Source organism: Gracilinanus agilis, chromosome 3, assembly GCF_016433145.1.
Source record: "Gracilinanus agilis isolate LMUSP501 chromosome 3, AgileGrace, whole genome shotgun sequence".
Taxonomy (NCBI): Eukaryota; Metazoa; Chordata; class Mammalia; order Didelphimorphia; family Didelphidae; genus Gracilinanus; species Gracilinanus agilis.
In genome coordinates, this window is record NC_058132.1 from 3,961,688 (window position 1) to 3,979,220 (window position 17,533).

At 55.3% G+C, this 17,533-nt stretch overlaps 1 protein-coding gene across 1 annotated transcript in view; it reads left to right on the top strand.

Annotated features, from left to right (window-relative positions):
• Positions 1–6: 6 nt before the first annotated feature.
• SHANK1 (SH3 and multiple ankyrin repeat domains 1) overlaps positions 7–17,533 on the top strand; it is a gene marked incomplete at its 5' end in the record, with an annotated part of 55,296 nt that continues 37,769 nt past the window's right edge. Inside the window, 7 exon segments of the mRNA XM_044666660.1 lie at positions 7–168; positions 4,064–4,141; positions 5,618–5,684; positions 6,668–6,986; positions 9,206–9,399; positions 15,255–15,368; positions 15,541–15,623. Of these exon segments, the coding sequence (XP_044522595.1) occupies positions 7–168; positions 4,064–4,141; positions 5,618–5,684; positions 6,668–6,986; positions 9,206–9,399; positions 15,255–15,368; positions 15,541–15,623 (1,017 nt within the window).

Consider the following 17,533-nt stretch of genomic DNA (forward strand, 5'->3'; position numbering starts at 1 on the left):
CGGGCGGGCGCCGGGGGCCGCGGGGGGCCCTCACTCCCGTTCCCTCCGCAGGCCTGCCAGAGGGGGAACTCCCAACACCTGGAACACCTGCTGTTCTACGGAGCCGAGCCGGGCGCCCAGAACGCGTCGGGGAACACGGCCCTCCACATCTGCGCCCTCTACAACAAGGTCTGGCCCGCCCCGCCGCCCCTCCGCCCCCAGGCCTGCCAGGCTGTGCCCGCGGGGCCGGCCTTTCACTTCCCCGGGCGGGGCGGGAGTGCGCCGAAGGGTTAACCCTGCCCCGGGCAGCGCTTCGGCTACATCCCCTCCCCGGGGCGTAGGCACGCGCCGTGTCCCAGAATCCCTCCCGCGGAGGGAGCGGGGGATCTAGGCCGCCCGGCCGAGAGCATCTGGCTGCTCTTACATACCTCCGGCGTCGGGAAGCTCATCACCCGCCTCCCCCTCCCCTCCCCCCAGCAGCCATTAGCGAGGGCTCCCTCGTGTCCGTCCCTTCTCCCCACCGGTGCCTTCTAAGGGCCTGCCGCTGCCCTCCGCGGTCCCGCCCTGGTCCCCGGCCATCGTCCCCCATGACTTCCCCCAGGTCTGGCCAGAGCAGCCCCCCCCATCTCCATGCCGGTTCTGTTTACGTGCCTGAGATCAAGGTCAGATGGAGCTTGGGGTCTGCTTAACTCCTCAGATCTTTTTCACACGGAAGGAACCTTGTGTCCTGTCGAGGCAGCTGGCGGTGCAGTGGTTAAAGCCCAGAACGGGGAGTCAAGGAGGCCAGAATTCAAATTCTGCCTCCCATGCTTAGTAGCTGGGTGACCCTGGGCAAGTCATTAACAGCCGCCTGCCTGCCTGCGTTTCCCCAGGGTTGTTATAAGGCTAAAACGAAATCATATCTGTAAAGCACAGTGCCTGGCACACAGCAGGCCCTCTGTGGAGGCTTCCGTCCTCTCTGTGCTGCATTCTGGGTCAAACTGATATTTATCGTCGGAGGGAGCCTTGAATGTCATTCCAATAAGCCCATTCCATTGTTCACCCTCTTGAGATCGTTTTGGTTCTACCTGCTGTCCCAGATGAAAAATGAGGGAGGGAAGAAGCCCAGATGTGCTCCCGAGCAGCTGATGGGTGTCATCTGGGAGAGCCGGAGCAGAGAAGGCACCGAAGGGAAGAGGCCAAGAAGAGAGTCTGAGGTCCTGAGGCTGACCTCGATTCCTGACCTCAGTCTGCAGAGAGAGCCCGTGAGGGCCCAAAAGAGAGCCCGAGAGAGCCAATGAGAGAGCTGGAGAGAGCTCAAGAGAACCCAAGAGAGCCAGAGAAAGTCTGAAAGAGCCCCTGAGAGAGCCAGAGACAGCTTAAGAGAACCCTTGATAACCCAAGAGGGAGCTGGAGAGACCCCAAGAGAGCCCCTGAGAGAACCCATGAGAATCTGCGAGAGCCCAAGAAAGTGCATGAGAGAGAGCCCAAGAGAACCCAAGAGAGCAACCGTGAGAATCAATGAAAGCCGGAGAAAGCGTGTGAGAGAACCCAAGAGAGCCAGAGAAAGTCTGAAAGAGACCCTGAGAGAGCCAGAGACAGCTTAAGAGAACCCTTGATAACCCAAGAGGGAGCTGGAGAGACCCCAAGAGAGCCCCTGAAAGAACCCATGAGAATCTGCGAGAGCCCAAAGTGCATGAGAGAGAGCCCAAGAGAGCCCAAGAGGGAGCTGGAGAGACCCCAAGAGAGCTCAAGGGAACCCGTGAGAGCCCCTGAGAGAACCCAAGAGAACCCGTGAGAGCCCGAGAAAGTGCACGAGAGAGAGCCCAAGAGAGCCCCCCAGCACCTCTCGTTTCAGGGCAGCCATTAGTAGCTGGGTGACCCTGGGCAAGTCATTAACAGCCGGAGGGGATGCTGGGGATGGGAACGAAGCCTCTGGGGAAGCAGCCGGGGATTCCTGGTGGTGGAGGAGGGGCAGAGCCGCAGGCTGGGAGCCGGGGAGGACCCCGAGTGGATGGAGGTCTTGGGCGGAGGCCGTGAGCTCGGGCTGGATGGAAGCCGAGGAAGGTCTGGCCTCGGGTGGAGGCTCAGAGAGCTGCCCGGCGGCCCGTCACTTCGGCTGCTTTGGTAAATCCGAGAGGCGATGCCACCTCCGGTCTGGGGCTCTGGCTGGGGGCCTGCTGGGGAATCTGGGATGCGCCCTGGTGGCTGCCCTGGGAGAAGGGAGGAGCTCTCCTTCCAAAGTCAGTCTTGGGGTCAAGCACAACCTGCTGGGGCTCAGAAGCACCGGAGTCTCGGGGTTCCGCTCAGGCTGGCGCCTTTCCCCGGACGGGGTTCCTGCCCGGGCCGTCGGGCGCCATCTTGAAGACGAATGGAAACTGGCCCAAGCTGAGCCTTGAACAGTGGGGCTGGCGCTCCCCGAGAGGCCTGACCCCCGGCGACTCCGCCCGGCCGAGCCTCTCTCCTCTGCCCCCAGACTCCCCTCGGGAAGGGCAGGCCGCCATCTTGCTCCTGGGGCTCCCCAGCCGGACTCCACGAGCCTGCCCGGGGCTGCTCCTCTGCCTCCTTCGGGCACGGGAGGAACCGCTGCCTGGAATGCTCTCCATCTCTCTCCCTGCACTTCCCGCTCAGACTCAGGCCTGCCGATCACTGCCGAGGCAGAAGAGCCAGAAGGGTTAGCCAGTGACTTGGCCAGGATTTGAACCCAGGACCTTCCGTGTCTGGCTCTCCATCTGCCAAGCCCCCCAGCTGCCTCTGCCCTCTCCCCATCCCCAGAGAGCCGGGGCCTCGTGTCTCTCGTCCTCCGTCACCTCAGCTGTAAAACGGGGCACAGCGTCGGCTATCGGGGCTCGCGAGGCCGCCCTCAGAGCCTCAATAAAGCTGAGGCGAGAGATGGTGCAGGCTGGCCCCGGGTCTTACCGGGCTCTTCATCTCTCCGGGATTCCGGCTGCACTAAGACTTTGGGACACTCGGTCGGTGCCGCTCCTGTCATTCCTGCCATTGTTGGTGTCACCCTTCGAGGCTCCGTTTGGAGGCGAACACCTCCAGGAAGCCAGCCCCGGGGCCCTCTCCGGGCTCTCTTCAGCCTCCGAAGGCTGGCCGCTAAGGGCCTCCCAGGAAGCCGTGCATCCCCCTGGACGGAGCCCAAGTCCGCTGTGGAGGAGCGCAGAGTCTCCTGGGGAAGGAGGAGGAGCTTTCCTGGACGGACGCCAGAGACGGTTCCCTGAGCTGCCTGCGGCGGTGCAGGAGCCTCTCTGAGCCATGGCCTGGGCCCATCCGGGGGCTGTGTTGGCAGGAGAGATTCTCTCCCAGCGTGCCTCGCTCTCAGGTCTGCCTCCGTTGCCTTTGAGAGCCTCCTGGCCTTCCACCGTCGAGGGAGCCGACCCCTGGCTGGGCTGGGCCCTGGTCCATGCCTGAACCTCTACTCGAAGGCTGGGGAGCCCAGGCTGACTCATGGAGAGGCCGGGAGGCGTCTTGTGTGTCTGGACTTGAATCCAGAACCTGTGGGTAGAGATTCTCGAAGGCTCCCCTGGCCCTGCCAGATTCTCCTGGGGAGGGGCTGGCAGGCAGGCAGCAGACCCTTCTCAAGGGCACCCTGCGGGGTCTTTGGGGGTACAGAGAACCAGCCCAGAAAGACACTCGGCCCCCCCCATTGGCCCCCACTGACCGGGCACTTCCAGGGCCCTGGCTAGGCTTCACCACTGGACTGGAAGCTCCTCGAGGGCAACGCCAGGACCCAAAGGATCCCCATCCCGCCCCCCCCCCAGGGTCTACCGCGGGCCTGGCTTAGTCTTAATGAGTGTTCGTTACATGGATGAAGCCGGACCAAGAGGCCAGAGGGAGGGAGCGGGTTTGAGAGGGCATCTTTCATGGTGGAGATGCAGCAGGCTGAGGGTCGAGGGATGGCCCCCATCTTGGCTGGGTGCAACACGGGATCCCCCCAGCCTTCAGCCCCGTGAATTGGTTCTGATCTTCTCATGTCCACCCCCTTCCCCATCCTTCACACCGTACCACTCCCTTTGGGATGCCCCAGATCTGCCTGGGGTCTGTTTTCCTACCCTGGTCTGCCCTTAACCCTGAACCTCTCCCCCCCCCCTGCCTGCAGGAGACATGCGCCCGCATCCTCCTCTACCGGGGGGCCAACAAGGAGGTGAAGAACAACAACGGGCAGACGCCTTTCCAGGTAAGGGACCCTGGAGACGTTGGGGCAGAGGTGAGGTGAGGACAGGAAGGGAGAGGAGAGAGAGAGGGAAGAAGGAAGGAAGGGAGGGAGGAAAGGAAGGGAAGGAGAAAGGGAGGGAGGGAGAGAGGAAGGAAGGGAGGGAGGGGAGAGAGGAAGGAAGGGAGGGAGGGAGAGAGGAAGGGAGGGAAGAGAGGCAGAAAAGGAGGGAGGAAGAAAGGAGGAAGAAAGGGAGGGAGAGACATAGGAAGGAAGGGAGGGAGGGAGGGAGGGAAGAAGGAAGGAAGCCAGAAAAGGAGGAAGGAAAGGAGGGAAGGAGGAAGGGAGGGCGAGAGATGGATAAAAGAAAACAGGAGATGTGCAAGTAACAAGAGCTTAGCAGGAGAAAAGGGAAATTGGAAGAGTTGGGAGAGGGATATTGGAGACATATAAGACAAGAAGATGGCGGAGATGAAAGAGGGGCTAGGAAAAGTCAGGGGATGGCAAAGATGGAAGGGGGGATGGGGATAGGGGTGGTGGGAAGAATGGAGAGGAGAGATAGAAGGAAGTTAGGAGGAGGGATGATAGGGAGATGGCCAACAAGTCGATGAGTATGAAGCGTAGACTGTGTCGGGGAGTCTGCTAGTGCTAAGGACGATGCAAAGGAAGTCAAAAGGTAGCCTCTGGCAAGGAGTTTGGTCACAGAAACGACATGCAAAGCACCATGCCCAAACCAGGCACGTGTGAGATAACTTACAGCTCATCCGCGGAGAGAAGACCTTAGTAGAAAGGGGGCTGGAGACTTCTCCCAGAAGGTGGGGTTTAGCTGAGATTGGAAGGAAGTCAGGGAAGGGAGGAGGCAGAGATGAGGAGGGAGAGCACTGAGGAGGGGGATGGCCAGAGAAAATGCATGGAGCATCATCTTCAAGGAACAGCAAGAAAGGCGATGTCACTGGATTGCATATGGTAGAGGAGAAATAGAAGAATGAGCGAAAGACAGTAGCGAGAGCTTGACCAGAGAAGAGAGAAGGAGGACTTAGTAGAGAGAGAAATGATTGAAGGAACAGGGAGGGAGGTCAAGGCCACAACAGAAAGGAGAACAAGAGGTGGGAGGATTGAGGAAGAAGAGGGATGAGAGGAGAAGGCAGCACTGGAGGAGGCACTGGAGAAGGTAGGGAAGGATAATGAGTTGGAAGGGACAAGAAGGGCGAAGAGTACTAGGGGAAGCCAGGGTAGTGGGCGGAAGACGGGGAAATAAAGGAGAGGAGTGAGAGCAGAAGGGGGCATTTAGGGAGAGGGGTGGTTGGAGAATGGGGGTGATGTGGAAGGGGCTGAAGAAAGGGAGAAGAGAGACCTGGGAAGAGCTTGAGGGTGCTCCTAGAGGACCACGTCTCATTAGCAAAGTTTTGGGGAGCAGGACAGAGCTAGGCTTGCTGCCATGATTGTTCTTACCTGGCCCCTGGGGTCACCTCCTCTCTTCTCTGTCCCCATCTGGGCCAGGTGGCTGTAATAGCTGGCAACTTTGAGCTGGGGGAGCTGATCCGAAACCATCGGGACCAGGATGTGGGTGAGTGAAGCGGGAGCTGGAGCTTGGGTCGGTGGGGGGTGGCCAGACTGGATGGAACCTGTGTGGAACTGGATGGCATCTGATTTTAGGGGTAGGGTGATGGAGGGATACAGGGCTGAGGGAGAGTTCTGGGCACTGGGGGTGGGCTGTGTTTGCCCTTACCCATGCTCAACTCCTCCTTTTCCCCTCCCTCCCTCCCATCTCTGCTTCTATCTCCCCCACAAACAACTTCCTCACATCTTTTCATTTCTCCACCTTTCCACTCTTACCATCCTGCTTTCCTTTCCCCTCTTTCCCTCCTAATTTTCTTTTCATATTTTCCCTCTTTTATCTGTGTCCCTCTTCACCTTCCTTTTCCTTATCCCTATCTACCTTCTCTCTAATTTCTTTCCAACTCTCTCTTTCTTTATATTTTCACATCCCTCTTTTCCTCCGTCATCTCTTTCCCCACTCTTCCATCCTTGATTTGTTCCTCCCTTCCTCTCCTCTCTTATGTCTCTTTCCCCATCTCTTTTCAACTCCCTCATCCATGTCTCTTCATTTCCACCTCAAACTCATCTATCTCTACGCTCACCTTGCTGTTCTTCCTCATTGCTTTTTCTCTCACCTTGCTGCTTTCCCCCACGTCCTTTTCACTTACCCACGTCCCCCTTTCTTATCTCTCCTTATCTCCATTTTCTCCTTTCTTCATTTCCCTCCCTCTTTTCTCTCATCCCTTTCTCTATCTTCCCAACATCATTTTCTCCCCATTGCTTCCTTTCTCACACATCTACCCATCTTCTCCCTCCTTCATCTCATCTCCTGTCCTCTCTTTGATCTCCCGTTTCCTAATTTCCTCTCTCCTCCATCTCCCTTTCCCCCATCTCCTCTCTCTTCCCTTTCCCCTCTCATCTCCTCTTTTTGGTCTCTCTTCTTTCCCCCACCATCTTCACCAATCCTCGTCTCTCCCCAAATCTCTCTCCCTCTTTAACCCACCCTACTAGTCCCCTTCCAGGAGTCCCCCAAGTATGCAGCCCGGCGGAGGGGGGGTCCACCAAGCACAGGGCTGACAGTACCCCCGATGCTGCTCCGTGCTAACAGCGACACCAGCATGGCACTGCCTGATTGGATGGTGTTTTCACCCTCTGGGCCCCCTGGCCCTGCCCCAGCGGCCCCAGCTCCGACTACCCCCTCTACCCCAGGCACCAAACTCAGCACTGGCACCTTGAGGAGTGCCAGCAGCCCTCGGGGTGCCCGGGCCCGCTCCCCTTCCCGAGGGAGGCACCCAGAGGAGGCAAGGAGGCAACCCCGGGGACGGCCCAGGTAGGGGGAACTACTGATATCCCCCAAATCCTTTTTCCTTTTCCCAATCCCTCCTTCCTCATGAATGGCCAAGAAGACCCTAATCCCTCTCCTCCAATGGGGGAACCCTTCTTTTCCCCAGTTGGCCAAGAAAGCCCCTGATACTCCACCACTCTTCCCACAACCACACTTTCTTTCCCCATGAACATTCAGGTAAATCTCCACCTCCCCTAGCCTCTTCTCCCACTCCCAACATTCCCTTTCCTGATAGGAACTGCTGATCTTCACCCCTCTCCCTGTTCCCAAAGCCCTCCTTCCCCCTTCCCTCATTCTCCATACTCCCCTTTCCTATGGACATCCAGGAAAGCACCCCTTCCCAACTCCCATGTACATCCCTCTTCCTTCCCACTTCCTCTTGAATAGGAAATCTCCCTATTCCTCTTTTCCCATGACTGTCCCCAGTATCCTTGTCTCTTCTCCCCAATGGAGGCCAGACCAGCCTCTAACCTTCCCATCCATCCTCCCCACAATCCACTCTCCCTCCCCCCAGATCTCCACAAATTGTTTATCCTCCATAGATTCCCCCAGCCCCTTCCTCATGGACTTCCATGGGTCCCTTACCCCTGGGTTTTTCCTAGTCCAACTCCTTCCCTTTTCCTGGATGGTTAGGGAAACCTCCAGCTCTCCCTTACCTTGCTTTCCTGGAGAAACTCGTATTATTGCTAACTTCCAGCCTCTGTCCCCCAAATCACTCCTGTTTCATCCCGTCCCTAACTTGCTCCCTCCTTATCACAGAATCCTAGGCATGGCCAACTCCCCAGATGCCCAGATTGCTTTTCTGGACCCCTTCACTGCCTCCACTTCTTTCCAAGTACTCACTGAACATATGCTATGTGTAGAGCCCTCTGCCCAGCCTTAGAAAGGAGGCACTTCCTTAGAGTAAGCCTAGGAAGAGGGAGGGGAACTGTCTAAGGATCCATGGCACCTGGCAAGAGGTCTCCACTAGAGTGCCATAGGTCTCTTTCCCCGGGGCCCCATTTTGTTCAGCATGTAGACAGTGTGCTTCTCCGAGGCAGAAATGTCAAAGAGCTGGGAAGGACAGTTACTAGGCTGGAGGAGATCTCGGCAGGCTAGAACCACAGGCTACTGGATCGATGATTTTAAGCTGGAAGCGAATAGGAATAAGTATAAAACTATACTCCTGGGACTCAAGAAGCAAACTGCCCAAAGACAGGACAGGGGAGGTGTGGCAGGACTCTACTTCAGAAGAAGAAATGCTTGGGGGTCTCAATGGGCTACAAGCTCAATAGGAACCCCAGAAGCAAATTCCTCTTTTGGCTGTCTGATGAGAAGTTGTGTTCAGAATGAAGGGGGGACCGTCTGAAGTCTCCTGCCCTAGAGTACTACACTAGCCACTTGGTTCAGGACTAGGAAGACCCTTGACAACTGGGAACCATCTAGGGGATGGTGACTGGTGGTCACTGGGAGGGAAAGAAGGAGCTCCAAACCATGGCTGCTGAGGGTCTGCTAAAGGAAGCCCTGGGGTGCAGACTCACTGGTCTCCACTTCCTCAGGGGTTGTCTTGTAGGACAGGGCTTGCTCATTCATCGGAGAAGAGAAGCAGGAGTGAGGATAGCAAGTTTAAGGGAGGTGGAGTTGAGTTTAATATTAAAAACAAACCAGCAACTTCCTAGAAATAGACTTGGCCCGAAGTGGGAACGGGGTGCTCAGAGGAGCCAGTTCTCCATCCTTGCGGGTCTGGATGCCTGCCCATGTGTGCAAGATGCTTTAGATGAGGTCTGCAGCTTGGGGAGGATCAGGCTGGTCCCTCGAGTCTCCTTCAGCTCTGATATTCTGCGATTTCTAAGAGGGCAGGATAGGCCATTCTGTAGAAGCCCACAAGTACCAAACAAAGGCATCTGGGCTTGTTTTGGGGGGCTGTAGGGAGCCACGGATGTTTCCTGAGCAGGGTAGGGACATGGCCAGAGTGTGCGAGTATGAGGAAATTCTATGAAAAAAGACCCCAAAGGGAGATATTGGTGCCTTGGGGTGGGAGTATCTATGGAGACAGACAGAAGTCCCTGACTGCCCCTCCCTGACTCTCTGTTCCCTTCCCATTAGAGTTCCTACCAAAGGTCCTTCCACTCAAGGTGTCCCAAGCCCCCTCCCTCCCCCTCCCTTACCCCTTGGTGCCCCTCTGCACATTACCTTTCCCTCAACACTCCTTATATATATCCCAGTTCCAGTGGGACACCCAGAGAGGGGCCATCTGGGGGCACAGGGGGATCCGGGGGCCCTGGGGGCTCCCTGGGAAGCCGGGGACGGCGACGGAAGCTCTACACAGCAGTACCAGGACGCTCCTTCATGGCCGTGAAGCCATACCAGGCCCAGGGCGAGGGAGAGATCTCCCTGAGCAAGGGAGAGAAGATCAAAGGTAACAGGGGCTGGGGAGGCGGGATGGGGTTGGTTGGCACGTCGGGGTGGGGGAATCATCTCCCAAGTATTTTTGGAGTGCCTACTATGCGCAAGGGCCCCGAGGATGCAGATAAGCAAGCATGGCCCCCACTTCGGGAACTTTCGTCTAGCTGGGGAGACAGGACATGCATGTAAAATGATACAAACACACAGAAGATTGAATGGCATCTGGAACCAAAGCTATTGGGAACCTGCCCTTAAGGGATCAGACAGGTCCTAAGGAGTTTTACCCGAGGGGGAAATAGAGGTTAAAGGACTTGCCCAAGGGCACACCGCAGGGCTTTTAAGTGCAGGCAGTGGGGCTGCCCAGGCAGGGCTCTGGGGTCTGAAGGGAATGGAATCTTGGATGTGTCACTGCCACGGGAAGGTGGCTAGTGCTCACCAACCAAGGGCAGCAGAGATCTGGCAGGCTCTGGCTAGCTGGAGAGTCCAGGGACCAATCATAGGACTGTTATCTGAGAGCCAGACTGGCAGGGTGGAGGGCACCAACCGGATGTATATTGGTAGAGCCAGGCCCTACCTGGATGAGAGCATCCCTGATCTACTCGTTGGGCAGAGGGAAGCGGTTCCTGCCCTCAGGGAGCTGCCAGGGCCTTCAGTGGGCTCCCTCTCCCACCAGCACAGATGTTCAGGAGAGATGCCAGATGAATACAGATGTTGAAACAAATAACCACAATAACTGCTATCTGTAGCAGCTGTATGAGGTAGGGAGGGCCAAAGCCATCTCCCCATTTTACAGATGAGGAAACAGAGAAAGGAACCGTCTTGGCCAAGTAATTGTCGGGGCTTCCCTGCTCCCATACAGCCCTCTTTCTGTGATGCCACAGTTCCACTCTAATTCCAGGAAATCCTGCAAATATTTACCAAACTGTAGAATAAACAGAGGTGGCCTCGTCCCTGCCCTCCAGGGCTTGCTCACAGTATGACAAGGGACTCAGCACAGATGCTGACATGAATCCTATGGACCCAGCTGGTCAAGGAAGTCTTCCCTGAGAGGCCAACGATATACCAAGAAGTGTCAACAAGGGGTTAAATGCCATAGTGGAGGAAAGGAGGGATTGGGACTGGGAGTGAGCTCCAAAGGTCTCAGCAGATGGAAGGAAGGCAGGGAAGCCATTGGAGTTGAGGGAAGAGGATAAACCACATTCTGGAAGATGAGAAGTTCTAGGATTGTTTGAGGGATGGCAACCACCCCAGGTCTGCTGCCCGATGGGGCACGTGACGGCCTGTGTAAAGACAGGGCAGGGACAGCGTACTTATGGAGAGCCCTGAATGTCAGGTTAAGGAAATGGATTTTGTAGGCAATTGGGAGCCCTGCAGGGGACTTGAGTAGAAGTCCGAATAGAGATCGAGGTGGGAGTAGAGGCACTTTGGCCAAAGGGGGACACTCATCAGTTTCCCACCATCCCTAATCCTTGGTTTTGAAGAGGACCGATGACAGGCGACATCTTGACTTTTGAGAGAATCGGCTTGAAGCAAAGTAGAGTCTCTCCCAGTTGTCAGCCTCTGTCTCTCCTCCAGAATCATGGAAGTCCAGTGGCTAGGCCAAAGTCAGGATGACTGCTGATGGCCTGCGATCAAAGGACGATTGTGGAGCCTTCCATGTCTGACCAGGCTCTGAGGGCTTCAGGGCACCTGCTTCAGCCACCTTCACGGCCGCTGGAACAAATGGTTCTGGTTTGCCCATTCTGCTGGGGGAAGCCTTTGCGTTCTCCCTCAGTTACTGGTGGGTTTGAGACTTCTGTTACCTTCGGCCCGGTTTAGCCCGTCTGCTGAGACAGTCTTACCTGGCCGCGGCCACTGCTCTGCTCTAGGTTCATGGAGCCACAGATGAGAGTTGGGTGAGAGATAACCACCCAAAGTGGATGAGCAGCCTTGGAAAGGCTCAGCTAGGCCTCCCTGACCACTCCATACTCCCCAGTCTTCAAGGCCCGGAAGGAAAAAAGCCCAATCGTGTAGTACGGTCATTGGAGGAAGACCTCCACTCCTCTGAGCTCAAACTCGGCGGAAGCTTATGCAGCAGTCTGGATGCGAATCCAGCAGAGTAAGAAGGTGGGCACTGGTGGTGTTCTGTGGGCAGAAGCGAGACCTTCAAGGATGCCGTCACAGCTCTTCTCGTCATTGAAGAATTACACATTAGAAAAATAACACCAAGTGGAGTTGGGCCATGACTCATGGCTGAGAAGAAAATGGCGGTCAATCGTCAAGACTACTAAGGAACCTGATGCTTGAAGGCATTGTGGAAGAAGTGTGCAGTAAGTGTTCTGAGTCAAAGGGAGAGATCCCTGAGGGCTGGTCGGTCAAGGAAGGCTTCCCTGAGAGGCATCGGCAACTTGTTTTGAAGTTTGAGAGAGAGGAGGAGGAGGGGAAGGTAGCTGTGGAGTGTGGAAGGTGCCAAAAGACCAGGTTTCCAATCCCAATTCCCAACTTTCCATGTGACCACGAACAAATGACTTAAACTGCTGTGTGGCTGCCTCTTTGTCTGTGAAATGGGGTTGGTAATCTTTGGGCAACCAATGTCAGAGGGCTCTTGGGAGGCTGAAAGGAGATCATGGCCATCAAGGGTTTCTGTCCTTGTATGTTGTTAGCTAAAGGTTGGTCAGCTGGGTTTCTTCTCCTCTTTCTCCTCCTCCTCATAGTCTGCATCCTCCTTCTCTTCATCTTCTTATTCCTCCTTGGACAAGGTGGCAGAGAGGCAAAGGACCCAGTGGAGAGAGGCCTGAGGGCTGCTGGGCTGTCCAAGCTGGCACTGCCACTTTTTCTAAAACTTGAATTAATGGATGGGTGCCGTAGGAGCGGGCCTGTGACTTCACTGGTTCAGGAAGTTCCCTCTTCCTTCCACTGCTCATTGGAACCTTTTCTACAACTTTGAATTTCATCCTTTGTTTCTGTCACCCAGCTTTATCCCTTCCTCACCTTTCATCTTCCTCAGAAAGCCTTCGCTGGCAGCAAAGAATAAGGAAAGTCTGGCACACCAAATGCCATTTCTTAGGCATGACCTGAGGCAAGTTGATGAACCTCTCTTGGTCTTAGTTTCCTCCTGTCTTTGGCACATACTAGTTGTGTGACACCAGGCAGGCAGAGACCTTAGCTCTCAGTCTCCTAATCAGGAAAATGGGGGGATGATACTCACATAATTTGGCTCGCAGAGTTGTCAGAAGAAAAGTGAGCTTTGTGGTGCTATGGAAATGGAAATGAAGGTGTAAATGTACACTGTTGCCACTCCTGAAGGCATTCTGGGTGGGACAGACCATTAGTGGTGTGGCATCCCAGCAACAGGCCCAAAGAGGCAAGTCCACAAGTTGGTGTCAAAAGACCCTGAAGATCTTAGAAGACTTTGGTTGAGATGTTTCAGGCCTGTCTTGACTCTAATACCCTGCTTAAGGTTTTCCTGGCAAAGATCCTGGAATGGTTTGCCATTTCCAGTGCCAGCTCATTTTGCAGATGAGGAAACTGAGGCAAACAAGGTTAAGTGACTTGTCCAGGGTCATAAAGCTAGTAAGTGTCTGAGGCCAGATTTAAACTCATGAAAATGAGTGTTCCTCATCCCAACCCAGTGCTCTATCCACTATGCCACATGGCTGCCCACTGCTGCCAGCTCTAAATGAATTGGGTGTAATAATGGACCAATGACTTTAGATAGCATTGTCCAGAATGCCCAGATCATGTCCAGAATGGCGACGGGAATGAGAGGCCTCTTTTAATCCCACTATATTCTTCCCTTGTCAGACTGTCTAGGATTCTGGGTTTAATTCTGGGTGCCATCTTTGAGGAAGGACATGGACAAATGAGAGCTCCTCTACAGAAAGGGAACTTGAGGCAGGAAGGAGACTTTACGACCATGCCAGAGGAGGATGACTGGTAGTCCCCATCTTTCAGAATTCTTCTCTTCCTTCAAAACTCAGCTCAGCTGCCACCCGGAAGCCCTTCCTGATCTCCCCTCAAAATGAAAACTCCAAGTTGCCCTTGAGCACTCTGGATGGATCTCTCCTTTGCCCTATCGTGCCCAGCCCGCTCCACTGCCCAACCTCAGGAGAATACCAGCTCTCTGAGAGGGATGGGTGCCACTGTTTACTTTGGCAGCCCCTGCACCTACCACAGAGCTACGCACACAGTAGGCCCATAACAAAAGTTGGTGGAATGAATGGCTCCAGGGGAAGCGGTGACACCTATGGAACGCTTGCTTTCCCATTGAATGCTTTAGTGTTTTGACTGTTGTTTATTTGTTTCAGCAAAGCATTTGGTCACATTTCTTGTGTGTTTCTCATGAAAAAGATGGACAGACGGGGCTAGAAGAGAAGCCAGTGAGGGACCTGGGCTGAAGGAACATGGTGGGGGGGCTGGAAAGGAGAAGCAGGAAGAGGGGGATGAGCATGTGAAAGGTGGTTACGTGGGTAAGGAATGAGACTTGATTTGGGGCACCATTTGGCTCAGGTGCCCCCAGAAGCCTCTCCAAAGTGCACAAAATGGCTTCTGGGATGCCCATACACGGCCTTGGAGTTTCCGCCTAGGTTAGAGAACCTCTCTGTGGGTTGAGATGCTCACAGACACTAGGATTCCACGATGGGGGGGGGTATAATGGAACCTTCCTTATCTGATGAAGCAACATGGAGGCCGCTTACACAGCATGATTTTCTGTAGGTTCAAGCCACTATTTCTGAGCACTTGGGAAACATTTTGTCCTTATTTCCGCTTCCCTGGACCCCTCTCTAGGGGTTCACAGGCCTGAAAAATTGCATCCAGTTGTGTGTGTGGGAGACTAATGGGAGAGGAGGGAGCAGGACTCGCTTTCCTTTTCAAAACCCGAGCTGGGGGTCATGGGAGAACTCCTTGACCAAAGTTGAAAAAATATCAGCAGTGGGGAGAAGAGGTGTGTGCATGTGGGATGAAGAGAGCAGGGACTCGAGAGCTTGCTATATAAGGATTTCTTCGTCAGCTGGGGGTGCTCCTGCTGGAAGAGACAAGATCTTATTGAGGGCCGGGCTAGGACTAGACCACTGTCTCCAAATATTTGGAAGGCTCGAGGAGGAGGAGGAGGAGGAGGAGGAGGAGACCGTTGATTTGTACATCTTGGGGGTGGAGGGAAGACTTTAGCTGGCTTGAATAGTCGGAGCTGTCCAAAAGTCCAGCCGGTGGCTTTGGGAGGTCGAGCCATCCCCATTAATAGAAGTCTTTGACCGCTTCTCAGGGACAGCAGAGATAGTGCTTCAGGTAGAGGCTGGGTGAGGTACCTTCTGCCTGCCTAGGGTAGAGGGGACTTTGGAAGGCCCTTCAAAAGCAGAAGTGCCAGGATTCTGTGAGATAAAGGGATGAGGAGAGAGCGCTCCGAAGAGGTGACATAAAAGAGAGAGAAGACAGAGAGAGACGGAAGAAGGAAGGAAAGGAGGAGAGAGGGAGAGAGGGAGGCAAGAAGAAGCTCAAGGTGGGATTAAAGGAATCCCCCAACATCTCTGCTTAGGAATAAGCTTTTGAGCCAAATGAGGGGAAGGGCAGGGTGTCTGTGGCCTTCCAAGGAGAAGAGCAGGTCCTCTCCCTTGGAGTACCAGAGAAGACTAGAAACTTGGCCGCCCCATTGGTACTGTGAACAATCCTCCAAACCCCGACCGTCTCATCCGGTCCTCACCTGCCCAGGAATCTCCTCTGAGGATTCCAGTACAGCTGACCAGAGAGGGTCCTGCCTAACTATACTTGAGGACTTATTGATTGGAGGGAGGGCTGGAGAGATCTGTGCAGGCGATAGAGGGAAGCTGCTGGAGAGGGGGAAGGTGGTGAACAAACTCTGAATATGTTCCCCTGTCTTGCTCTCTGACCCAGTGCTCAGCATCGGGGAAGGAGGCTTCTGGGAAGGTCAGGTCAAAGGCCGAGTTGGCTGGTTTCCCTCAGAGTGCCTAGAGGAGGTGGCTAATCGATCCCAGGAGGGAAAGCAAGGTAACACAACCTCCATTTCCTTGGCTGGGTGGGGGGGTGGGGGTATGGGTTGTTGATGGAAAGTCTGTCAAAGGGAGAGAGAGAAGACTGTGGGATTGTGGGTGGAGTGAGGGAAGGAAGGAGGTGACCTGGGGAAGTCATTCAGGTTCTCTCCCAACCCTTCCCCATCCAGAAAGTCGAAGTGACAAAGCCAAAAGGCTCTTCCGACACTACACCGTGGGCTCTTACGACAGCTTTGATGCCCCCAGGTAAGGAGTCTCCTCATCACCCCCTGCTTTTGTCCTCCCTAACTTTCCAATACCTTTGGATTCCCCTTCTCCAACCCATTCTTAAATTGGTCCATCTGAAAGGTCTATTTGAGGTCATCTAGTCCTAGCTCCTCATTTTGTAGAGGAGAAAATGGAGAAGGCGAGTGACTTGTCTAAGATCACACGGCCAGCAGAACTAGAAGCAGGATCAGAGTTCAAACTGGAGCCTCTGGTCTTGGTCCAGCAGACTATCTACCATCCCCATGCCCACCCCCCACCCTCTGAATACAAACACTTTTCCTTCTCCAAAGGGAGTCTGGACTCTGGGACACAAATAGATCCCCACTCCCTACGCCTCTCTGTGTTTATAGAGTCCAGAGTCTGGGGGCAGGGAAGAACAAGGAGCATGTCCCATCTCTCCAGTGCTTCTCTCCCAGACTTCCATGGCCTAGGGCTGGGGCTGGGGCCAGGAGGAGCTGGGAGAATCCCCCCAGGAAAGGGACCGCTGCTGGCCTATGTCCTTCTGAACCAATCTTTGCCAGGGGTTGGACTTGGTTTGGGGGGAGTCTGGAGGGGGAAGGACCCCTGTGGGCATAGATGTCGGTGCCCGTGCCCCTGCTCCCAAGGCTCTGGACCTGTGTGCTTCTGGGAATATATAAGTAGGAGCGTGTTTCTGGAATATGGGTTTTCCAATGGGCGTGCTCGCCCATTCATGCCATGACCAGGAAGCACCTACTATGTGCTAAGCATTCGAAGAACCCCTTGCGTGCCTTGGTGATCAGTCTATGTGTTGGGGGCATGCTTGGGCCCCAGGGGGAGGGAGCGTGCCGTGTGAATAGTACTGTGTTTTGGAGCACATGTATGTGTAGGACCCTGAGGATGGGCAGGGGCTTTTCCCTGAGTGTGTGCCCACGTGTCCTTGGGTCTTGGTGTGTAAGTGATCTTGCTCATGTGTGTTTCCTCCTTGGGTTTCTGCTGATGACCTTCCAAATCCATGTTTTTCCTCCAAGTACGTCCATGTGTTGGCCCACGTCCGTGTGTTTCCATAAGCGTGTTCCTGAATGTCTCTCAGTACAGCCATGTGTGCCCCTGTGAGTGGCTCTACTGTGTTTGCAGGGTGCGTGTTGGCGAGTGCACGGCCACTTTCTGGGTGCTTTCTGCGAGTGTTGGGCTCTCTCCATGCCCAGCTCTTCCTGTGTATCTTTGCCCCTCACTCTGGGCATCTATAATCCGGCCTTTGTCTGGGGGCGGGAGGGGGAAGCTCTGCAGGGGGAGAAGGAGGCCCAGCTTGGTGCCTTAGGTCAAACCCAAGAAGGTCCTGCCTCGCTGGTGGTGTTCCATTAAATGTGTCCCAAACCTGTGTGTCTGTGTTCTGGCCATGGAAAAAGGGTTAAGGGTGGTGGGAAGGTGGGAAGGAGCTGTGGGGGGCATTTGGACCCATGCCCTCCCCCTGGGATGGCTTCTCTCTGGCCCCAGGCGATTTGCCTCTCGCCTCTTGGGCTCCCCGCCTTCCTCCTTTTTTCGTGGCTCCCTTCTTCCTCTCCCCTCGTTTCCTGCCCCCTCTTCTGGGCCTCTTGCTGGGTTTCCTTTCAGGCCCCCCCCACCCCGTCCCTTTCTTCCTGGCCTCCCTCCTCTCCCTCCCCACATTGTGTGCTTCCCCCTTCGCGAGCACCTGAGGGCGAGTGTGTGGCCCTCGCCCCTCCCCCTCCAGCCAGGGGCGGCCAAGCCGGGGTGGGAGCCGCGGGAGGCTCTGCGATCCCGTGCTGGGAGCCTGGCATGCTCTGTCCGTCCTGTTTGTGCAGTGTGGCTTGTTTTGTGCTCTGTGTGTGATGTTGTGTGTTCCTCTCGCCTCTCTCAGTCTGCACCTGCGCGGGAGGGCTCTGGAGGGAGGAGGAGTGGAGGGGGGGACCCAGACCG